The sequence below is a fragment of the Lampetra fluviatilis genome, chromosome 49 (assembly GCF_964198595.1).
Source record: "Lampetra fluviatilis chromosome 49, kcLamFluv1.1, whole genome shotgun sequence".
NCBI classification, from domain to species: Eukaryota; Metazoa; Chordata; class Hyperoartia; order Petromyzontiformes; family Petromyzontidae; genus Lampetra; species Lampetra fluviatilis.
In genome coordinates this window covers 6,234,093-6,259,769 of record NC_136323.1, presented here as the reverse complement: position 1 = coordinate 6,259,769, position 25,677 = coordinate 6,234,093, and the positions used below count along the sequence as shown (strand labels likewise).

Below are 25,677 nucleotides of genomic sequence, written 5' to 3'. Positions count from 1 at the left end.
CCAGAGATACAGTGTCACACAACAATATTTTTGTTCTAAATAGAAACAATTTAATGTTTGGCCTTCATATAGAAATTGTCATGAATGGTTCAGGGTCATGGATTAATCAAAGTAAAATGTGTGTATGTGTGTTATTTGTGATATAAGTGTTCCACTTGTGCTAGCAGTACCACATTGTGAGACACGTCACATTGCTATTCATGAGACATCGCCCGTTACGAACTTGGCCCAGTGAAGAAGATATCAAAGAACTACTTCTGATATACCTTCAAGTGACTTCGTATAGACCCTTCAGACACTGTTTTAGAGATGCTCTTTGAATGGACATTTACTTTTTTCATCTTCAACTCAATTTACACTTGAGAATGCAGTTTAATCGTGAGTGAACGATTGGATATGAACCCAGGATTTTGCCAGAGCTGGCTCAGTGCTCCGGATTGGCTTTGGCATTTTGCACCAACCAGCCACCTCAAGAATCCATTATATTTTGGCATGAGGCTCTCTGTACAATCTATAATGGTTGGAGGTTTTCATGAACCCCAAATCACAAGCTTTGAATCGCGACGCTTCACGGAATTTCAAGGAGGGGCCGAATGATCACGTGTAATATAATCATTTTATTCTGTGTACCTCTGCATTATTGTCAGAATCAGGCTGGTGTACGGCAATTAAACAAAAAAATTGGTGAAGCTGCTTCTGCTGCATTGGCAGCGATGCACGAGCAGAATTAATTTTAATTTTATTTTTTACCTACGTGACTTTACCGAAAAAACCTAAGAGTATGAATACTTGCAGTCACGAAAGCTTCAAATCTAGAATTACTTCAGTGGCTTCTTAATATCGCAAGCAAGAGCATTCCAGACGGCCGGAGAAGCGCATCTGAAAGCGCCGCACGATGCGCTGACCGTCTCTGTTCGACGGTTAGCCAAAAATGAAAATTAATAAAAGTAAAATAAAAATAAAATAAAAATCACGACGTTTCGGAGGCAACACAAGCTTCCGTCTTCAGGTGGAACCGTCACAGCATGCTTGCTGTATTTTTTTTTACTTACGTGACTTTACCGAAAAAACCTAAGAATATGAATACTTGCAGTCACGAAAGCTTCAAATCTAGGGTTAGCCAAAAGCCACTGCCGCTGCGAGGGTGACCGGAGTGCGGGTGGCGGTTTACTTTCCTTGACGAGATCGGCGAGGCTTTGCGGTTCATTTGTGGCTAGCCACTTTGTGCGTGTAACGAGTGCGACCTCGTAACGTATCAATCTTAATTTTGGAGCTTTCGTGACTGCAGGAATTATTCTTTGGTTCTTTCGGTTAAGTCACGTCTAAAGATAAAATAAGAAATTAAATAATAGCATATTACGACGTTTCGATTGCAACACAAGCAATCATCATCAGGCATAAAAGAAATAGCAACAAAAATCTAACTAGAAAACTATAGACAGACATACAAGCAGACAGACATCACAAGGACACACAGAGAGAGGACACATATCGGCACAAAGAGAGAGGTCGTCTCTGTGACGGTGCCTTAAATATAGAGAGGGGGGGCGGGGGCGGAGAGTGGGAGGGGGCAGAGAAAAAATTAGCATATCAATGAGTGGACGGCAACGTGATGCTGCTGCAAGTAAGATGACGACGCGGCACGGCACGCAAGCTTGAAAATCGTAACGTATCTCGTTCGGCAACCGGACATCTGTTGTGCCGACGGGTAGCGGGACAGCGCGAACAAGTCACGCATGACAGGGGCGGCCACGTGACGAAAAACTGTCGTCCTGATCTCAGTACAATAGGGAATGGCGCTACTCCGGTCAGAAATTTCATAGCCACTGACCGAATAGTCACACAAATGCCCGCTTCCGTATTTTCCGGACTACTTCTGAAGTTGTCCACTATACTCACTCATCAGCATCGACGCGAGCGCATGAATAAAATGTTGCCGAACAACTCCCCGCCACAGGGAGCACGACGTGTCTCTTTCAAGACGATGGTCTCTTTGTGGTCCACGGGTTTCGTTGTGAGCCCCTGTGTTTTCGTCACGTGAGCGTATGCATGTTTCGAATCGTGGACCACATCGCAGCGCCACGTGCCCGATCGATCGTTCGCTGGCAGCGGTTCAGGTATTCACCAGGCTTCTCCTGAGACCTGGCCACTGGCAAGCTTCATCATGAACTCACACGCTGCTAATGAACCCTCCTCTGCCCCCTGCCATACATAAGAAGAAGTCGACTATCCTCACTTATTTTTGCAAGGTAATGTATGTTCAAAGTTGTACGTGTGCGGAAATTCTTTTGCGCCGTACGTAGCCAACCGTGCTCATCTGAGTTGCGGGGAAGGACAACAAAATAATGAGGGTAAGCAATTAGAAAACAGTTTCAAAGTAATTCCATGTCACTGATGACTACCTTGAGCTGCGCGTTATGCCTGCAGAGTCGAAAGTAACTGACAACCAGAGATAAAAGTGCTGAAATGCTGAAATGTAATATTCACCCAACAATATTCTACAAAAAGCATTTCGAGCAAAAAAAAAATGATTGCGTTTACGTGAAAGAAAAAAATAAATAGATTAAGGGCCGTTTTGTCAATCCACTGCTCGATTTTATTTTAGTTTGAAAGGGCCCAACCACCCTGTGTCGGTGATGGCAGGGGGGGTTGAGACCATACTTCACCAAGCGGGTAGATGCCAGCTGGTGTAGGTGGGGTGGGGGCAGGACAAGTTCAGAGAATCACTCTCCGTAGATGTTAGCTATTGCCAAAAATCGAGCAGAGGTTGCTTGCTTCACAGCGCAGTGCGTAACTGGCCAAGCGGTTTTGATGAAAGGTTTGTCGCATGGAGCAAGATTAAAACAACGACAATTCTTTTCCGACATTTGCGGTGTGCTCACATTTTCGAAATTCCCTTTGAAACATGGGTTGTGTGGTGATATCTGGCAAGTTGCGTAGTTTGACGCCTTTCCTGATTGCGGTGCGCCTGTGCTTTTCATGACGTCTTCTCCTCTGCCGCTCAGAAGAAGTTTCAAGTTCATTTTGTTTCACCAGCCAACAATATTTGAATTTGACAATTTCAGACCCTGACGCCGGCACACACAGCAGCCTACTCTTGCGCATGACGTCAGGGGACCTTTCACGCCCCCTCTGCAGCAGACGGCGCGTGGTATAATTATCACGGTTATTGCACACCGCGGAAATCAGGGGTGGGGGCTGGATTCTAGCTGTGGTCCTCTGCAACAAGTGGCGAACGCGCTACCGCTGGGCCGTGCCATCGGAAAGCGGTCTCTGCAGCTTATTCTGCTGCTGCTGCCAAAGTTTATGTGGATGTGTCAGTTCCGTTCGGTTAAACGAGCTCGGTCGGCTTCCCGGAAAGTTTGACCACGACAGCGTCGCGGGCGCTCTGCTGCGACGCGCGTTCAACAGAACGCGCGTCGCGTTCCGCATTCGTGGGATTGGGGAGATTCGTTTTGATCATTGCCGAGTCCACCTTTACCCACCACTCATGGCCCTTGTGAGCTCGTTGGCCACGTCTCTCCGCAGCAGTTCCCGTTCGTCCGTCCATTAATTCATCCATCCATCCGTTCATCCTTTGGTTCACCCACCCGTTCATCCATCCGTCCATCCACCCATTCATTCGTTCAGTCATCCGTCCATTCATCCATCCGTTCATCTGTCCGTTCATCTGTCCATTCATCTGTCCTTTCATCCGTATGTTCATCCGTCCATTCATCCGTCCGTTCATCCATCCGTTAATCCGTCCGTGCGTTATTTCAATCATCTATCTGTTCATCTGTCCGTTCATCTGTGCGTTCACCCATCCGTTCACCCGTCCATGCATCCATCCATTCATTTGTTCATTCATTTGGGGGGCAGGGCCACCGACGTCTTCACACCCACGAGTGGCCGAATCCTGCTCGACAAAGCTGGCACCGCTGCCACTGCCGAGTAAGCGTTTACCCGCCCAGGGCTGTCCTGCCCGTGTCTGAGTTTTCTCACGGGGATTTGAGTCGGGCAGAATGTCGGGCAGCCCTCCGACCTTACCTGCCCCGGCACGCGGGTCTGCCTCGCCCGCAGCCTTGCCCTTCTTATCTCGCGGCGAGACAGGTGTCTGATTGATGCTCGGCGATGATGGTGATAGCGATGATTGCAAAAGTGTGGGGTAGCTCGTGACTTCCGCTCGGCTGGCTGGCACACAACGGGGCAGTGTCGGAGAGCTGCGTTGAAGGTCACCGGAAAAAAAACTGCATCGGGATGCCTTGCTTGACGCTACATTTCTCGGTGTAGTGGAACTCCTGTTATAAACGATGAAGGTGGGTAGTGATATGGGCGGATCTCTGTTTTCATCCGTGGAAGGAGGTCCTGCTATCCGTGATGCATTTGCGGATAATGGGAGAGATTTAGCCCTTCTAAGAGACGATTGTTTTTCGTTCACAAACACGGATAATAGGATCTATTTGTCACGTTACTACAGTTATCCCGCACCTCCGATTTGCACGGTTGGCTACATACGGTGCGAAAGAAGTTCGACATACAGACATACATCCATGAAAATATGCAGATAATAGTATGGATTATGTGCTGCTGGAGGCCACTTTTAGGTGATTTGTCCACAGATAAATGCGAGTAGAGGACAAATTGCCGGGAAAACTCATATGTGATATATTGACGCATAATAGGGGGATGCACTGGTTGATCGGGGGCAGCAGTTAATAGGAGCATTCCGGATTTTTTGATTAAATCTGAAAAATATGAAAATCGGGCCCGAGATAAAAAATGTAATGGGTATGATATTTTTTGTTTGTTTAAAATTAATAGTAAATTATAATGTTAACCTATTAGCATTTCTCACCAAAAATACAGTCGCGTGACCTTTATTTCACAACACATGGTGCCACTTTTTTGTTTACATTGTTAAATTAATTTTTTTAACATCACATCAAAGTTATTGTTTAATTGCTTAAAAATTAATTGGCGCGAATATTAATATTACAATTGTGAACACGACTGCAGTGCATAGCCTGTTTCATTACCTTCTTCGTTAAGCATGTTGCAATTCATCAGTTAAAACCGATTCTTACACCCATGATAAGGGCTTCACGTTGTGCACAGCAAGAATCGATTCCTCACGTTTCATGCAAATGACATGCAAACGGTACGCTAAAAAAAACTGATTGCCCATGGCACACCCACGGGAAGGGTGAGTAGAGTCAAGGATGCAATGGATGGAAGTTCAAGTTAAAGTTAATTTATTAGGTATAGCCCTGTGAGCCATTCGGCTCTTGAATCGAGTGCAACCGCAACAAAAAAAACATGAACAGGAAAACATCATAAAGTGAACATAGAAAGGAATAAGAAAGGGTTTGGGATGTCGGAACGGAAGTCCCCGAGACGGACAGAGAGGAGGGATGAACGACGGAGGAACGCTGGGGCAGGAAGCGAGGGAGGAGAAGAAATGAGCCAGGCCAAGATGTTCGGGTAGGGGATGAGAGGGTGACGATGACCATGATGGGGAGGGAGGGAAGAGAGGGAGCGAGCAGGAGTGAGCTGCAACGGAGCAGCGTCTGTTTTCACAGTGGGTTGGTAGAGGGGCCAGGGATTCGGAGAGAGGGTTTGCCACACAGAAGTCACGTGATTTACAGGAGGCCTGAGCCCCATTTAGATCGAGAGATGTTTCAGTTGGGCTATTGGAGGGAAGCGAGCTTGTACAAAGGGGGCAGAACGAACGAGACATTAATCACGAGAAGAAACAATGTATTAATTCTCGTATCAAATCGTAACTAAATCGTGGCAATTCGTTGTATTAAATAATTCCGTCGCTGTCGTTCCAACGTGGCGCGTTGACAGAACGTTCACGGAGATGTACTTGGCATGAACTGTGCTGACGAAAAAATTTCAAAAATAAGTTTAAATATCTCTTTGAAAAAAGAAAAAGTCTCAATGTGCCCTCTGTTTTTTTTTCTCCCGCCCTGCATTTGCCCTCGGTGCACGGTAATACACATGATGACTCATTATCGTATCAATGATTAATAATGCATCCTCGGCTGCGGCGCGTCGAGCAGCGATGCGCGCGTGTTGGTCTCATAGAGGTGCCTTTCTCTTTGAATTGCAAATGCGCTTTTCAAAAATAGCCGGTGACGATGCGTTGTGTGCGACACAGTTTGGAAGGTAGGATGCGGTCGCAGTCGTAGGAGTCGTGGTAATGGCTGCGTTAATAGACACTAATCCATTAGCCAAGTGGCAGTTAATTTGTCTCTGAGTAGGATATGAACGGTTTGCACAAAATCGCGTGTACTGACACCAGGCAGAAAAAGAAACGCAACTATTTTATTTACTATTTGTATTTTACCAGGTAAGGCCCACTGAGACCTGGCCACAAATGATTGCTTAACGAAGTAGCTTATCAGCATGTGGAAATTTATCGCAAGCCAAATAATCCAAACGCACGTTGATTCTAAATGCGGAGGGAAAAACCGGAGGATCCGGAGAAAAATCTACGTGACCACGGGGAGAGAGAGAGACCACAAAATCACAGGTATCAGGGTCAGCATCGAACCCACGACCTATTTACCAGGTGAGGCAGTTAATATCTCGCCACCGCGGCGCAACAAGTCCGTCGGGAATACATGTGGCCTTAAAATTTTGGGGGGGGGGGCGGGGGAGGAAAAAGTTAAAAGGGGACATTGTGGCCAATGGCACATCTCAGTAGCGCATAACTGGATAGGCCAGAGAGATTGAGTGATTAATATTTGGAGACTCCACGATACATCATGGGGCCCTGGTTGACATTTAATTTTAAAGAATCTTTCCAGATGACCGGTCTTCAATTGGCATGTGAACTATTTGCCAATTCGTAGATATACTGAGTTCAAGTAAAGTAATAATAATCTGAAATGTGTTTCCGAAACCGATTCACTTTAAAAGTAAAAGTCATCATAGGTTGCCCACACTTCACACAAGTCGGGTGGGTACGCGTCGGAGCCTTTGCTTATTAATCTGGGTGTGATTGCGCGAGCATGTGATCCAGCACCCTAGAGCCAAGAGTTGGTGAATTATGCAGAATATGTAAACCTCTCAAACCCATTGGGCTGCGCGGGGGTGACCAGCCGGGTGGGTTTGAGGGGTTAGCACGCACAGTTGGCTTCGTACGGTGCAGAAGAAGTTCAGCGTGCATACATGCATGCATGCAGATGGTTTCCTGGACCCAGCTGTGCCGACTTTGTGAGGGTTATCCTCGGCTGTGCATCGTGGGTGTCCTCCAGGGAATCCGGTTGCTTTGTGCTGCACGGGGTATTCTTTGCGCTCGCCCGGCACAGTTCTGCGATGTTGTTAGGTCGTGTCGCACGCGTGGTGGTTCGGCGCGACAGCGTCTCGCCTTGTTGCGGAAAGAGCTCGGAGGAGTTTTTTTGTCGGACCTGGATTTTCTTCGTCCGCGTAAAATACCTTTTTTCCGTTAAATAGAAAAATTCACCGAGCAACGCCCATTGCGGGATCCTTTCCCCCAGGAAGGACTTGAGACTCAAGTGAGGTTTTTTTCCCCTCTTTCTTGGATTAAATAAATAAATGGCACCGTTATAATCAGGTGTGAGCCCTTTGAGATCACGCACCTCTTTCGACGGAAAACACAACATAGCACACGTGTTAAACGAATATTGTTGATTGAGCAAGATCGCGCGTCAGATGCATACACTGCAACGTAAGCAACTTATTACTCTTTTAACATCGTCATCGGTGATTTCAGTTCGCTTATTCTGAGTTTCCATGCGCTGCTGTGGTGTAGCCGGTTCGCAACGCTGGGCTTGCAATCAGGAGGTCGCCGGTTTGATTCTATCCCCACCCCGGGGAAGCAGTTGAAACAATGGGAACAGTTCCTTAAATTCCTCCCCCTCTTTGTATCCACCCAGCGGTGTGAATTGTGTGCAATCGTCGATTGGCAGGTCACATGTGGTGGGGTAAAGTGTGGGGGTTACTCCCACCTCTTCCAAGAAATGTGGAAGATTAGACCAAAATAGCCCTTGAGAGAGAGAGTCTCTCTCGAGCTTCCAACTAGCAGAGGCCTTTCCGCCAGCGGTAGTGTGAGCGAGACATTGCGGAGGGTGGCTGCACCTTTGCCTTGTCCACGACAACGATGACGGAGTGGCGGAGGCCACGGAAACCCACCCTGCGCGTTGTCAACGGCGGCAGGGTAGAGACGACTGGCAGAAGAACGCCTGGCACCAGCATTCAAGGTCACCCTTCGGCAAAGACAATGACGATGATGGATGCTCATGAACGGCAGAAACGGTATTAATATCTCCCTGCGGGGAGAACCTAAAAATGGTAACAGCAACAGGTGTGTTTGGGCTTCCTCGTGGCAGAGGAAATAAATGTGGTACTAAATTGCATCGACGGGTGGGTGGGGAGGGGTTTGGGCGCGGGCGCGTAGAGAGGCGGAGATCGGGGGGTATGGGCGCAAAGTGAACGTGGCTCAAGACAATCATACGCAGAGGAAGAGAGGAGGCAGCGTGCGTGACGGTGAAAGCTTCTCCAAGTCTCTTAATGGAGCGGCCGTTAAGCGGGCTCGTTCGCACGGCTGTGCCTCTCGGTGTTTGTGCCGCGAACACACTCGTTTCATGCCCTGCTCTTTTACGTGGCCGCGTTGTTCCACGAGCAATACGTTACGTCTTTTTTTTTTCGCCGTATGTGCGCGGATCGGGCACCAGGTAAGATTAGGTAGACGAAGCTCAACGGGCTGTGACGTGAACAAAAATAATTGCATTACGGCCGTGGTTTTATTTTTTGGTGGAAAAAAAAAATGCCGTAATTTTATCCAGTGATGTTGTCGACGCCCTGCCATGTCATTGAGATGTCATTGACATGAAGCTATCGTTCAGAATTCCCACAGAGCGGTATGTTTGTACGTATGTTGAACTTCCTTTGCACCGTACGTAGCCAACCGTGCTAATTGGAGGCGCGGGGAAAGGACAACAAATTGAACACAAAGATCAGTTCTAAATAAATTAGTTTTCAGTCCAGATTGGAAATACATAGTTCTAGTGGCTTCCTAATATCCGAAAGGAAGAGTGTTCCAGACGGCCACAGAAGCACATCTGAAAGCATGCGATGCATTGTGTGAGTCCATGGGTTTCTGTGTGACGAATCTATGGGTGTCTGTGTGATTCTATTGGTCTCTTTGTATGTATGTATGTTGAACTGCTTTTACACTGCACGGAGCCAACCGTGTTATTTGGAGGTGCCCTTGAAAGAACAACAAACTAAACACAAAACAGCGGTTCTAAAGAAGTGAGTTTTCAATCTTGATCATTTACAAGTGCGTAGCTTCAGCGGCTTCCTAATATCGGAAGGAAGAGCGTTCCAGACGGCAGTGAGCCCGTCTAGTGGAGAACAGACCACAGAAGCAAATGTCACAGAACCACTTCTTGAAAATCCCCTCAAGTGAACACGGCTTCCACACTAAGGGTGTCCTTTCCTGCACATCTTACGAAACTGTCAAACCAGGTGTATGAATTCTCACCGTGGGAATTGTGTCACGTTAAGTGAAAAAATAAGTTTAACATCAACGTGTTTTTGTGCACAGTTATTGGTGACAAGACTGAGTCCATCTGCTCGCTATACAACTCTTTAATCTGCTCTGGATAAAAACTCTGAGTCGAAATCAGGCTCTCAGTTGTACCAGATTATTACTCTGACCCCTCAGCCATCTGGCCACATTTCATGTCTGTGGTTTTATTTTATGTTTTCATAAACACAAGCGAAAGTGATTTGCTGCTCAAATTAGCATTGAGGCATTGATGCTCATTTCCCGTTTGCAGCCCTGAGGCAGTGGTGGAAATTCCACACTCTTATGGCGGGGCAAGGATATCCATAGGACAACCACCGTTTAGAGGAGGAGAGGGTGGGGGGAGATTGGGCTCGCTGCCCCTACTGAGTGGGGACTGCGAGCGGGGTGTGTGTACCTTCATGTGGGAAGGAGAAGATGAGGGAATAACTTAAGAAAGGGAGTAGAGGGAGTGGTGGGAGGACGGGGGGAGTAGTCGGGAGGGGGGCAATGGTAAAAGGAAAGGGAAGAGCACTTTGCAAGGAATAACTGAACACGCGCTTTGGTGAACTTATCAACCTGTCATAGTCCCGGCGTGTGCGTCCGTGTTTATTTTGACGTGTTCAGCGCTTGAATTTTCTTTGGCTCCGGGGGTTCACTTTTTGCGCTGGCGATGTTTCGCTTCCTCCGCTGCGCCGAGAGCGGCAGCCGTTTGTAAAAAGGAGGGAGCCGCTCGAAAATCAATCGTCCACCGTGCCCCTCGGCCAAGTCAAATGGACATTTCATGTCCGCGTGGACCAAATGTGTTCCTTTTCGAATCTCGCGGAATGGCAAAGCGATGCGAACGTTTCAGAATGACATCACGCAGGGCATTTCACAGGGGGGAAAAAAAAAGGGGGGAAAAAACGTATCATTTTATTGCCAATTGCATTGCCCCATAGCTTCCATAGCCTTCGTGAAGTAGATCATCAGCAACGCATTGCGGTGAGCACTTCCACCGATGTGAAGCAAGGGGGGACGAGGGTTCGTGGCTGCGCTTGGTTTTCGTGGTTCCTGTTTTGTGTGCGATGGCTGCGTGCAAACAATCGCGACGACGACATTCATCTTGAGAAACATCATGATGTACGGTTTTTGTTTGGTTCATGATGCGTCAAAATGATTGAACCTTGGAAATCCCTCGAGATGTCTTGTTTGCAATGGAGTCCAAAGTTGGTTTGAAAGTCTCTTGTTCCGCCCGACAGGCAGCTGCCTGCACCTTCACTGCCTCGTGTGTGGTCAGACGAACATCCTTTCGAATCTTTCGGCCAACACCCTTGTTTCGATTGGACCCCTGAATATGACCAAGCACGTATCTTGCACAATTTCAGAGCACTTTTAAAAGTCTTTGCTCAAATGAGCATTGAGGCGGTGCCAACCTCTTGCCTACAGTCCTGAGCCAGTGGTGGAAATTCCACCTTCCTATGGCAGAGGCAAGATCATCCGTGGGATAACCACTGTTAACTTCCCCACAAAATCGTAGCTATTTTATCCACCCCGGAAAGATGCTGGGTTGAGTCGACCTTCCCGTTGCGAGCCGCTCGCTCCACCGGCGAGCCACCGTTCACTTTACCCACAATACTGTTCAATAACACCGGTGAGTTGGAGAGTAAAGCCACAACATTTACAATTTGAGTTCGACGACGTTTCGCTGGTGATTACAACCAGCTTCATCAGGCGATTTGCCAGAATTGTGAAGAAGTATTTCGATCTTATATAGAGCAAAGGAAATTGGCTCGTTTTGTTTACGTGACAAACTTTACAAATTGGCTGTGTCGGATGGTGGCGGGTTCACGACACATTAAAATTTCCGCAAACTATCGTAAAAAAAACCGTTATTATGGACAATATTGGTCTCGCAAACTTACTACGTATTAAAATCGAACACTGTTCGACTCCCCCTCTCTTTCCTGCTCCCAACCAATCCTCCTCCCCTCCCTCTCCCTCTCACACCTCTCCCCGTCTCCAGAGATCATGGGCCCTGCCGAGGAGCTTCCCGCCGTCCACTGGCGCCAGCGGTGGCTGGAGAACGGCACGCTGCACTTCCGCGTGCTGCGTGACAGCGTGGCGCTGCGCTCCCCCGTCGCGGTGCCCACCCTGCGGCCCAACTCACAGCAGCTCGACGAGCAGCTGCACATGCTGCACGTCTCCGTCATGGTGAGCTTTGGCGCGAGGGCCGCGCCTCAGAGGTCGCAACCGGGTACCCGATACCCGTACCCTACCCGATAACCCGGCTACCCGTACCCGGCCGGGTACGGGTAGCCGTGAGTCACTGGTGAGTAACCGTTTGTCACTCATTTCGGGTAGGGTACGGCTACCTGTACCCGGCCGGGTACGGGTACCCATTTGCGACCCTGGTGTGGCCGGGTACGGGTACGGGTAAGGAATCAAAACCCGTTTGCGACCTCTGCCGCGCCTCCCCCGCCCCGCTTGTGCGCGTGTCCGTCACCCTGAACCCGTGCTCACCACGGGCAGAGAGCCCTGGCCATCGTCCGTGCCCTGAGAGTATCCACACGCCCCTCCCCCACTCCCCTGACCCCACCTACAACACCCCCACCCATCCAGTTGTGTTCCGATTTTGCTCAGGCCGGGTCCACGCCTGAGCAGTCAGTTGCACAGTTCGGTTGCATGCGACCTGATCGCTTTGGCTGGGCCCACGCTCGAGCGACTGATTTGCTCTACTCAGTTGCATGCAACTGGATCGATTAGGCTGGGTCCACGTCAGGGCATGTTGCTAGTCACTCCCTCTTGAGTCATCCTCATCATCATCGTCATCACCGGGCCTCCTATGCAGTGCAATAGGCAAAACGGTGCACCACAATTAGTCGATACGGTTATCGCATGCGGTGGGGTAAAGTGTAGCTAGCACCACCTCTTCCAATATCTCTAGCCAGCGTAGCAAGAGCAGGCCAAGATACCACATAGATGTTCTTTCCTGAGCCTCCTGTAGTGGAGGCCCTTCCGCCAGCAGTGCAGCGAGCAAGCGGATGCAGGGCTGCACCTTTACCTTTTTTATCTTCCACCGCTGGCCCTGCCGTGTTCCACTTTTGCAAGTGCTAAGCATGGGCAGCCCGGGAACCTGCCCTTCCTTCTCGCGGCAAGTAGCAATGAGGGTGGCAAGCGCTGGTCTAATGTTGCGTAGAACGTTTGTGGAGTCTCTTTAAGGAAGGCAGGCAGGCCGAACATCAGGATAGATTGTGCCCTTCACAGGCAGAAGTGATGCGTGTCGTGTTGCCGTGTCTTGCCGCGCCGATGCCTGGGGGCGGTGGGGGGGGGGGAACAGCGATGAATTTCAAGTCAGGGAAACCCGGGACACCGACGGGGTCATTTTGCCTCTGACCTCTAAACCATACCCGAGTTTTTGTGTCGACACAGGAGGCAGCCTTGAAGTGTTCCAACCCTGCGTCGATGATGAGAATGCTCGACGCCTCCGCGAGGCAGTGTTTTCTTGTACTTCTTCTAACTTGTAGCCATGTAACGAATCGCCGCGATGGGTGGGAGAGGTGGCGCAGGGGTTAGCACGCCGCACTGTGAGCCAGCCGATGTGACTTTGATTCCCGACCGCGGTGGCGGGATGTTAACTCCCTCGCCCGGTTGGCAGGAGGTCGTGGGTTCGATCCCCGCCCTGATGTCTGTATATTTGGAGTTTGCATGTTCTCCCCGTGGTCGTGGGGATTTTTTTTCTGCAGCCTTCGGTTCCTCCCTCCACATTGAGAAACGTGCGTTTAGAGTATTTGGCTGCTAAAAATTTCCACGCGATAAGCCGCTTCGTTGGGCAATCATTTGTGGCCAGGTCGCTTCTAACAAAGAGCTATGTAGCTCAGTGGGCCTTACCTGGTTGAATACAAAATTTTGTTTTGTTTAAGAGTTCCACAGGGTACCATTGTCACCTTCACCAACTGTCCATATACCAGCATGGTGAAGTATGGTCAAACGCCTTTAGGACAGCCTTGAATAAGATTCGCGTCGAAATTAGGTACACGTGGGGTGGAGCGCTTGCACCTGTAGTCTGCGCCGGTGAGTTAAATTCCAAGCGCTGGCTGAAATCAATGGCAGGCGCTATCAGAACTAGTTCTGGGCCAACCCACACTGACCAGCGTGGTGAAGTATGGTCAAACAGCCCACGTGACTGACACGGCGTGGTGAGTCCTTTATCTGACAGTGGATTGGAAAAGGTCTCTAGATGATTAATCATTAGACGTCATTTATAAGGATTACGAATCACCTACCCCCGGGTGATTAGATGAATCATCCTTATTATTTTGATTCTTCTTGTCTTTTAATACGTTCTCATTTATTTGCCCGACATGTCTTATAATGTACACGAGTCATGAACACTTCGTATGTATGTTGAACTTCTTTCGCACCGCACGTAGCCAACCGTGCTCGACACGCACACGTTCGGTCCATTTTGTCGATTGAAGCCAGAGTTTTGCCAGGTGCCTGCGAGAGTTGGCGTGGCCTGCTCTGTCCGGTTTCACAGTTTCACAACCACCACGCCTCCACCAGCTGACATGACGGCGCACCGCTTGTTGAGCGCGAAGCCAAACAGACATGACATGGTCACGGAGTCAATCTGCGTGCGTGTGTGTGTATTTGTTGACATTCGTTTGCGCCGTACGTAGCCAACCGTGCTAATCGAAGGTGCGGCGGAAGGGACATCAAACCAGACGCAAAAAGCCGTTCTAAAGAAATGAGTTTTCAATCCAGAATTAAAAGTGCGTAGCTCCGGCGGCATCCTAACATCGGAACTCAAGAGCGTTCCCGACGGCCGCAGAAAAGCGTCTGAAAGTGCGCGGTGCGGTGACCGTCTCTGTTCGATGGCCAGCCGGAATTTGGCAGCATCACATCCGCCTCTTGTCTGCTTGCGGGCGCACGTGCGCGCGGTAGCACTTGTTAGCGGTCCACGCAACTGGAATAACGTTCGCAATCAGGACGAGGCTCTATATTTTGTCTGCGTTTGCCGCAATGATGAGGCAGCACTGATTTTGCGATGGTTGGGCGGCGGTGGGGGGGGGCGTCCCTCTTCGTCAGATGGCTCTCCCTTCTCTCTCGCTCGAGTAATGCAAACTCGTGGGAAAACTGTCAGACATTCAAATTAACCACTCAGCTGTGGATTTGAAATTCCACTTTGCTGGCCCTTGCTCGGAGCAAACAGACTGCATCCCTTTCAGACCACAAGGGCGGTCTAAGCCGGTTTAACTCTGATAAGTGGCCAAGTGGGCTTAGTGCGTACCAACACCGAGTCAGTTTGCGTGGGGTCAGTGGCTTGTCAATTTATTTCTTACAGGGTTGCTAAAGTGCCCGTTAATTGTAAAGAAGAGGAAGGCTCGATTTCATTTTCAGCAGCGGGTGGTTGCCACTCGTATTCCAAGCATCGGAGAGGGGATCGCCTCCCCGCCGTCCCCGTCTCCTTTTCCCGAGCTCGTAGAAACGCGTTGAGTCGTTGCTGTGACGAGCTTTGGTGGTGCTGTTTGTCGCTCGCCGTTTTTTGGGGCCTTTGAGCCCTACCGTGCTCAGCAACTGTGGTGTAAACAAACGAACAAAAATCAATGCCACGTTTGAAAAAATCCATGCCAGTCCTATGCAGCACTGGCACTGGTCCATTGGGGGCATTCATTCCCTCCCCCCCTAAATTCAATTTATAAACTCCTAGGGAGATGACAGATGCGATATATAGACAAGAGATACAGCCAGATAATATAACTGTTTATATGTATGTGTATAGGAGGGATGTTTTTTTGGAATTTAACATTCATGATTCTCAGATTTTCAAGGAAAATGTTTGATGTACTTTCAGGTTATCCGACCATTGTACGTCACCTTATACATCTGTGCATCATCGGTCACACAGATCTTGTCTTCACAAGTGATGTCACTCGAGGCCACGTTACTCAATCTTTGGCTGTAAAATCAGCGGAAGGGATGTTGTGATATTCGTGATGTCACTTCCCGTTTTATGCTTGAATAAGTATTGTGCTTTTTTATCCAGGAAAGTCTCACTGAGTCTCACGACTATTTGTTGGGAGAGGCCTGACCAGTTTTCCGTAGTCGAGGGGGGGGAGAAGGAGGGGGATAATTGCGATGGGTAATCCCCACAGGGGGCACCACAGTGGCTAGGAGATGTTAACCTTCTCACCTGGTCGACAGGAAGTCATGGGTTTGATCCCGACCCTGATGCCTGCTGTATATTTGGAGTTTGTATGTGTCTTTTCCTCGTGGTCGCGTGGCTTTTTCTCCGGGTCCTCCGGCTTTTCCCCTCCACATTCAGTCAACATGTTGCGATACATTTCCACGTGATAAGCCACTTCGTTGAGCTATCATTTGTGGGCAGGTCGCTTCTGGTTAAAAATAGTTACATAGCTCAGTGGGCCTTATCTGGCAAAATACAAAAACATTGTTTAGTTTTTAGTTTATAGTAAATTGCGGTGTAATGTTTCTCATTTTAACCATAACGCCGGCACACAATGGCCTACTCTTGCAAAAGACATGACGGGATCTTTAAGTGTCCACTGTGAAAGCAAACGGCGTTTGGCATTTTTTGCGGCCAATACACCCACAGAGTGGCCGCTGGATTCCAAACCACGAACCTCCGCGACGAGCAAACGAACTAATTCTCGCCGGGCCGCGTCACCGCGCATTTGAATGAACTTTTATCTCTCCCGATTGTCAATAGGAACCTCGGTGGCCGACACCACGCCGTGCCAAGCGCGCGGCCTCTCTTCTCGGTCACACGGCAGTCTGCGAAACAGCTGTGCTCGCAAGTTGTTTTTTTACTGGGCACTTGCAACAATTGCACTTACAGTCTGAATGCGGGTGGGCTGTTTGGCTTGGCCAAACGTTGCACCTTTGTAGGGCATGCGCAACTGGCCAGCTGCACACCCACAAGGTCCCGTTGTTCTTTTGAACTTTTAGCGGGCGGGCACCTGCGTGACGACCGTGTTTGTGCTTGCGAGTGTGATAATGTGAGAGCGCGCGCGCGCGTGTGTGTGTGCGTGTCAAGCGGGAGCGGTAGTGCAATGGTTAACGCGTGCTGCACTATGGACCCCCCCCCCCCCCCCGGCGACCCGAGTTCTATCCTGTTCACGGCTAGCGCCATTATCTGAAATGGTCCTGGGCCTCCCCTAGGTCGACTCAGCCTCAAATACATACCTGTTAGCATGTGTAGATATCACCACTGGGGAGACGAAGGCGGTCGGTCGTGCCGGCCTTCATGAGTGGACACGAGCAGCACTCTTTGTTGTCCTTCCCCTGCAGCCTCCCATATGGCACGCTTGGCTACGTACGGTGCGAAAGAAGTTCAACATACACACACACACACGTGCTTGCCCCAACAGTCTTGTCAAGGCTATACCGGGGATCTTTGCCTTTGCGTGTGTCGAGCGGTGGCGCAGTGATTCACGCACTGTGAACCCAGCGACCCGAGTTCTATTCCCGCTCACGGCCACCAATGCCACTGACGATTATTATGAACTGATCCTGAGCCTCCTCTAGGTCGACTCAGCCTCAAATGAGTTCTTAGTACTGTGTGTGTGGAGGGACAAAGGGTCGGGCGTGGTCCTGGCCACCCACCCCCCTCGTGTGTCATGCCTTTGCCTTGTATGTCACGTGGAGGAGTGGTGGCGCAGCGGTGAGCGCACTGATCTACGGATTAGCCCGGCAAACCTGAGGTCAGCTCTCGGTCAGGGCTAATCAACAGGGACGAGTTATATCTGAACCAGTCCGGGCCCTCCCCTAGGTCGGCTCAGCCTTAAATGAGCACAGTGTGTAGACGTTAGAACTGGGGAGACGAAGCAGGCCAGGTGTGGTGCTGGCTCATCGTGCTCCGTGTTTGCGTCAATAGTTGCTCGCAAACTAAACTTTCTGCAGCACTGTACAGAGGCTCTTTGTGTGCTCCAACTCTTTTTACTTGTGTGCATTTTTAGACCAATTTGTGTTCACACATAGGGCCGAATGAATGCACTTTGACGAAGGTGAGAAATATTCGCTGGTGCGCTTCGTGAAATGCCCTTTTCAAATCTGTCTCACTTTAGCAATTTTGCAGGTAAAAAAATATCCAGTGTCCTTAAAAAAAAAAACTGTCAGGTATATTTAATCAACGTGAAATGGCTCTGCGCCAAGACACGGTTTGCAAAGATCACAATTAAATATTGTAGGCACACCGCTGTATTTATTTATGAAATGCATGCCTGGCACTGCATCATGCGTGTGCTATGTCACAATGTCATCACGATCATCATTAGCCATGACCTACCAATTCGCCATATATCTCTGTAACATCACAGATAAATTAAGTTTGATCAGGTCCTACCACAATTTATCACGACTATAAATGCCCAGACATCCTCATGAATGCAAGTCAGCTGATCTCATAAGCGACCATCTTGTCATGCCTGCTCCTGTTCCTTGGATGGTGACATGGACCCATAAAAAACTGGATATGAGCACACAGCGCATATAAGCACAGTTCTGATATGAGCAACACATGGTCACATTACTCTGGCGTGGGGGGAAGGCAAGGAAGTTAATGGTTCTGTCCAGCAGGCCGCCCTGATTAATACTGCAGGCGTAATAACTATGATGACACTTGGCGCCATCCCCATGACATTGGACATTAAATATGCTCTGACATAATTCGCAATATTAGGCCATTGTGAGCTACTGTTAGGGTCCAAATTTGCCAAATTCGATCATTACACCACAAATGACTCAATTGTGATTATAGATAGCATTCATTGGCCTTCACCCACTGGCAGACCTATGCCCCAGGTCCCAGATCACTCTTGCGAACGACACTCATCCTGATCTCTTGAGTGAGTACTCACCTGGAAGTTAAATCTTCCCTCCTTTGGTTCCCACTCCGTCGCCAGTCTCGGCCATCGGCTATCGTCTTCATTTCATCATCTTGCGAGGACCCGCGTCATGGCTCTGTGTGACATCACCTCGTTGCGTGGCTTGAAACTCGTTATTAATAGAGGCGCAGCCCTGAAATTTCTCGACAATGCGCCGCGGCGCCGAGTTGTTAACTCCCTCGCATAGTATGCACGAGTTCATGGGTTCGATACCGAACCTGACACCTGTATATTTGGAGTTTGCGTCTCTTTCTCTTTCTGTCTCCCCCCGTGGTCGCGTGGATTTTCTTCCGTGTCCTCTGGTTTTTCCCCTCCATATTTAGAAACGTGCGTTTCGAGTATTTGGCTGCAATAAATTTCCACGTGATAAGCCACTTCATTGAGCTATCATTTGTGGCCAGATCGCTTCTGAAAAAGGGATGTATAGCTCAGTGGGCCTTACCCGGATAAAATAATAATGCCACCACTCGTTGCATCCATTGTTGAAGGGCATCCCATCAATCAAAATTCGTATGCTCATCACCAGTTGCATTCCTCCAAGGACAAATGCATGTTGGAAATCGAACAAAGATATATCCCTGAATAATCTGGGTTTTGGCTGTCAGAATTGAGTACATTTTAATCCAGTATGGTCTTAGATAACTTTAATTCACCCTGTAAGTTAATGATCGCGTGCCACTCCACATGAGTAACAGGATTGATAATACAACTGCCATTGTGTCAGTTACAACACTTACAATGCAAACGTTTAAGCTGGGAGCTTGAGAGTTTATTTTATTATTATTATTTGAAAGGGGAATGTCCTTGGGTGGCCATTTCACAAAATGGTAAATATATAAAAAATGCATGAATGGAAAAGTGCTGCTAATAATCTAAGACAGGAATACAAACCAATGTACTCCGTGATTGTTTGTGTGGGCTTCTTTAGAAATTATTTATATATTTTTTTACGAGAAGAATACCACACCTAAAATATGTGTTTGTTCCTTGAATGCCCTCTTGAGCAATTATCCACATTCTCTGTGTGCTCGCACACTGTGGACATGGCTTTGAGTGTACAAATATACATTTGCGTCTCTTCCCATTCACTGCGAAGGACAGCAACCCATAGCACCTGTATCGTAGAGCAACCTTTCTCTCTTTACGTAATATGTGCTGTCCTTCAAAGCGGAGGACAGCTTGTTATTCCGCCACCGTGCTGCGATGGTTCGCAGCACTAATCCCAGAGCTCGCCGGTTCGATTCGATCTCCGCGTTGCGGCAGTTGAAACAATGGTGCAGGTTTCCTAAATTTCAACCAGGGCCAACATCGCCGCCTCCTCCCCAAACGCCACCTCCATCCACACCAGTGGCTTAAGCGTGGGTGCACCTCCTGTTAGCACGGTTGGCTACGTACGTTGCGAAAGAAGAATTTCAACGTACACGCACACGTACATGGGTGCACCACAGTCGGTCAATAGGCAGGCCGCGTGTGGTGGGGTAAAAGCGTGGGTATTCACACTTATTTTGAGATTTGCTGGCCAGCGCGAAAGAGCAGATCAAGAAATCCTCCCTCCCAAGGGAGTCCCTCTAGAGCCCCCTCTAGCGGATTGCCATCTGCCAGCAGTGGCACGAACCGGGCAATTGCAGGGCTGCACCTCAACCTTCAGCTTGCCTATCATGAGCGTTGCTGTGGTGGGCTGCTGGCTGGGACGGCAATAATCCAGAATTAGAATCAGGATATTTATTGATAATGGAGGAATCCGATAAGCTATAAAGCTCTTTTTCACAGATGTCCAGTCAGGGCAGGTAAGAACGTTACAACAAACACAATCTAAAAAAAACATGATAGTCATACAATGTACAAGAAATGTAAACAAATCACTCAAACACAAACAAATTAAACTCACTCTAAACTCAACCATCCCCATCCAAGCAGGCAAAGCCCACTGAGGTATGAACTTATTTTTCAGAAGCGAACTGGCCACAAATGATAGCTCAACAAAGTGGCCAATCATTTGGACATTTATAGCAGCAAAGTAATCAATAATCCCAAGGCGTGTTTTTATATTAATTTCAGTGGCAGTGGCTCGGTGGTGATGCGACTTATCAAAAGCAAATTTCAGGAGCGCCGCACCTTATTTATCAGAGCTCTAACGTCGGCGGTGCGCGTTTATCGGGCGTCTGGGTGTGAATACGACGAGGGTGGAGAGAGGGACAACAGGCGGTTCTTTACCGGGTGCCGTGGCGACACGTAGCACTTAGTATGCTCACGGTGCGGTCGCGATTTAAACGTTCTCAAAGCGAAACGTTAGAGCAACCTCCCTACTCCGAACGCTTTTGTGTGCTTGCAGTGAACGATCGGTTCGTCCTCGGTGGCCTGTTAAGGTTGTGTGACAATTGGCCGCGTGGGCGTTCGCGGTCGTGCTGCTGCTGCTGCTGCGCGGCGCTGCGGTTTGTTGCCCGGGGGTTTGTGCCGCGTGTGTTGTTCGTCATCCATGTCCGACGTTTCGCCACCGCGCCGTTGGGAGAGATTCCCGTGGCCCATTTATCCTCGCGCTTTTAAGGGGCCGCTGCACTTTCCCGCGTGGCCTGCTAGTGGCGATGTGTCCGTCACGTGTCAGTCAACCTGATATACACCTACGTTTATTATCCTCACTGAAATTTAGGCAAAAAAATAATTGTGATTGGGCTGACAATATCGGCCCTTTACAAGCTGAGCTTTTGGTTGTTGTCACAGGTGGCTAAAACCCAAATTCACTCCCAGGAGGTCGGCAATGTTGGCTCAGTTGCTTGGACTCCAGAGCCACTCAGCCACATGCCTGATGACTGGCCTCATCGCTGAGGGGGGGATGAGTCACTTAGTTTAATGGAGGCCATTCTCTCTGGCGCAGTTGTCCTCCAAAAGCCCCTTTTCAAACATTCCCACATTGAGCCTCATTTGTGGTGAAGACAAAAATCATAAACTATGCTCAGATTGAAAACCCTGGCAATCCATTAGCTTTGTTGAATTCCACAAAGCCCTTCTTTGTTGAAGAAAACTTGGGAAAACATTTGCTTGAGGTTGACAATGCGCGATAGGTTACCGATTCGCCACACTTTACATTCCAAGTGGCAGAGCTTTGTACAGGTAAAGTAACCACAGACCCCCACCCCGTGCCCCCTTTTAGGAGTGACTCATGCTCTACTCTGTGCATTATTATTTTTTAAACTCCTTGATTTGTTGTTGATGAGTGGAATATGCCTCGTCTTCCCACAATACAATGTGGCAGCCACATTTTTTTTACGTTACTTTTAATTAAAAAAAATCGTTTGATTCTTGAAGGATTGTTTTTTTGTTACTCAGTCGCTAAGGTTATGCAATTATTCACGTGACGATTTACGAAACTGGTTATCTGGAAACAGTTTTAAAATATTATTCATATAAGGCCCCAATGGTGTCAAGTGCAGTCTCAATCTCTTATTGTTCACACTCTGTCAGTACCCTCCCTATGTGTGTGCTATCAAGAAGGGCCCTTTGCCCAACACGTTGCCAATTATATACGGTAACACCCCGATTTACATCAGGGATGCGTTCTTGAAAGGTGCTACGACGAATATCGGAACGACGTAAATCAAAGCGATTTACCAGGGCAGTAGCTGGAGGCGACAGATAACAGAAAGGACAGACGATGATGCCGTTGGCGACGTGTGGAGTTGAGGCGACGCAAATCAGGGCGCGGTATTGATAAAGTGACGACGTATTTGCGAAACGACTTAAAAGCGGGAGACGTAAATCGGGGTATTGCTGTATATTGATTTCCTTTTCATTCCACCGTGTTATTGACCAATGGGTTGAGTCAATATAACACGTAGGATTTCATAACGATTGTTGTTCACTATGAAGTTGTTGTTTTGTCGGTAGAGGTAGATTCACCTCCAATTACATTTGTACGATCTAACCCACGAATCTCTTGATTTTATTTTCGTCCACAATTAGCTCAGTCGGTTGTGGCGCACACCGCTGCACCCTGGCGCAGCGCATCCGTCCGTTGTGTCTTCGGGGTTGTGAGCGCGGGTTTGTGCGGCGTGATGTCCGATGTGTCGCTGCGCGTGCTGGGGGCTTCTTTAAAACACGTCAGGGGCGTGAAAACGTCCAGACATCGGTGGCAAGCAACGTGAGCGGCGCAACCGGATAACAACATCAAAGAGTGAGTCTGCAAAGCCGCGAAAACCTACGGTGTGTCATAAATATTTGGCACGTGTTGAAATATCAGCACGGCGGAGACAAAAGTGGCCGGGTGCATTGCTGGCCACATGACCCAACTGGTATGTGCCAGGCTGAATTGGCACTCCCTAGCGGCATTTTCCTCAACAGTCGATAAGGCTATGCGGAGGAGTCTTTGCCTTTGTGTGCACGCCTGTGCAAGTGTTTGCTCTCCTGGGAATCGGGTTTTGATCTTGTGGTATAAATCCAGCATTCCAGACGAGAAGAAAATAGCAAAGAAGAACTTGGTAATAATGTGGCAGACCACGATATCAAATGGATGTTTTCCTTCACCATTTCTGTCACTGTATGTATGTTAAACTCCTTTCACCACCTTGCATTCCCAACTGTGCTAATTGGAGGTGCAGAGGAAGTACAACAAACTAAACACAATAGCCGCTCCCAAAGTTTTCAATATAGATTTAAAAGTGCATAGCTTCAGTGGCTTCCTAATATCGGACGGAATAGCATTCCAGACAGCGGCAGAAGGCATCTGAAAGTACGTGATGCGGTGACCGTCTTTGTTCGATGCCTAGACAAAATCTGCTCCTGCGAGGATAACCGGAATTATTCGCGTGATGGCTTATGCTCCTTGACGAGATTAGTGGGTTTTTTGTGGTTCAATTGTCGCAAGCACTTTGCGTGTAATGCATTGTATAATGCCACCTGGTCCGCTGTGCCGTGGTCTCTGGAGGTTTGCCATGATATTCTGAATTCCTCTGCTCCTCTCTGCGGCAAATGCACACCAGAGGTAAAAGTTGAGGTGTAGCCCTGCAATTGCTTGCTCACGACATTGTTAGCGGAATGTCCTCCACGAGAGTGGGCTCGGGAAAGCATATTGTGCCTACGCCTGCCAAATAAACTAAACACATTTTTTTATTTTACCAGGTAAGGCCCACTGAGCTTTGCGGCTCTTTTTGCAGAAGCTACCTGGCCGCAAATGATCGGGTGGAAATTTAAAGCAGCCAAATATTCTAAACGCACACTGATTATAAATCTGGAGGGGAAAGAACTGGAGGACCCGGAGAAAAATCCACGCGACCACGGGGAGAGCATACAAACTCCAAATATACAGCAGGCGTAAGGGTCGGGATCAAACCCATGCACTCCTGCATACCAGGCGAGGTAGTTAACACTGCGGTACCTTCGGAGAGGTGAGGAGTACCCACACGTCACTCCACAATCTGCCGTTGACACTGCTGGGTGGACAGAGGTGGGTGGTCTTTTTAAGGAACTTGCTCCATTGTGTCAACTGCAGCGCCGAAAGTGCATTGTGATGTCTGTTCCACCAAGGTGGCATAGAATTGCACAGCTACAGAGCCTCTCAGTGACGGTAATGTCACCAGAGTGCTTGTGGCAGGCTGAGTGCACTTTGAGGCAACGTGCAGCGTGAAAGGCTCTCTGCTGGCAGGAGATCACGGGGCAGACCGAGGTTTTGCCGGTTAACTGAGTGAGATGACTGGCAAATGCACCACCTGTGCTTCCCACTGTACCAGCTTTCACATGCACAAAACAAAGATCCCCCGAATAGCCTGTAACACCTATGAAGGCTGGCACGGTACACGAGGGGGCAGGTGGGCCAGCACCACGCCTGGCCACCTTTGTCTCCCTAGTGACAATGTTTACACACCACACCAGGTACTCATTTTAAGACTGAGTCGACCTAGGGGAGGCCCAGGTCCGGTTCAGATAATCGTCACTGGTGTTGGCCATGAGCGGGAATCGAACCCGGGTCGCCAGTTTCGTAGCGCAGCGCGCTAAGCGCTCCACCACCGCTCCCCACACACACACAAACACATAAGCATGCATTGACAAATATTCCCCATGTCGTTTTTAAAGTGCTTTTGGGGAGCACCTATAAAGGCCGCCATGGAGCACAAGGAGGTTGCTTGGCCAGCACCACACCCACACAGCCGCCTTTGTCTCACCAATGCCGATGTTTTTTTTTTCATCTCCGCGCTTCCTACGAGTTTTGAGGTTGAGCCGGCCCACGGCAGGTGCTGGAATGGTTCAGCGGTCACTCGGGTTCTGAAGGTGACCGTGGCCGAGAATCAAACTCGGGTCCGCCGGGTTGCTGTCCAGCTCGGTGCGCCGACCACTGCTCCACCACTCACGCCGACGCGCGGTCTTTGCAAACGACAAGCGGCCGCCACTCAGGCAATAAGTGGCCGTGACATTCGTACCGGTGGTGCTCGAGCCCGGCTACAGACGGATTTTTATCCAAAACAACAAGAACAACAATGCCACTGCAAAGGCAGCCGTGCGTGTAAACCATTACGAGAAGGAGGAAATAACACGAGGATTGAGAAAGTAATAAAAAAACTAAATAATTGTAGTGACATGAACATATAATGTTTGCGACCAAATAGGAGGCTAGTGGGAGGTGGTGGTGGGGGGGGTAGTTTTCCACGAGTGTATGGATTGAAGCCTTTTGTTAGCGGTAGTAGAATTTCACAAACGAAAATATTTTAATAGATAAATCGAAAGTGCGATGTACTATTTAGAAGGTCAGCTTTTTGACTTTGCAACAACAACAACAGGAAGGGGGAATAGCGGTGCCTGAATGGCAGTGATTGCCCGTGGCCTACTCATCAAGGCAGAACCAGCACGTGGGAGACAATGACTCGCAGCTCTACAAACACGTGGGGCCTCCTCTTACCTGCACTTATCATGACCCTTGAGACGGCTCCCAAGGGCAAGCCCAGAGTGTTTTGTATAAATTTCCATGGCTTATTGTCCTCGATTTATTTATTATGTCCACGTGTCTCTCTCTCTCTCTCCCCCAGCACCACAACCCAGTTCCACTCATTAATGTAGACTACTTGTTAAGTCTTGGCATCACCATGCTTTCATTATGGTTATTATTGTTATCATCAACACCCGTGGTCAATCCGCTACTGAATGAAGGCCTCCCGAAGCCGCCATCATTTACCCGCGATCCTAGAGTGAAAAAATTCACCCAGTGCCTGCACAGGAGCTGGTTTCATTGCTCCATCTCCTCACTGGGCGTCCTCTCTTGAAACCTTTTAGGGCGCCACCTTG

General features: G+C 48.9%; 1 protein-coding gene across 2 annotated transcripts in view; it reads left to right on the top strand.

Annotated features, from left to right (window-relative positions):
* Window positions 1–25,677, top strand: part of LOC144948497 (astrotactin-2-like) — a 469,552-nt gene that overhangs the window by 46,044 nt on the left and 397,831 nt on the right. For both annotated transcript variants that reach the window (XM_078878014.1, XM_078878013.1), the window contains exon 2: window positions 11,529–11,716. In XM_078878014.1, coding sequence (XP_078734140.1) covers window positions 11,529–11,716 — 188 coding nt within the window. The remainder of the gene's footprint in view (window positions 1–11,528; window positions 11,717–25,677) is intronic.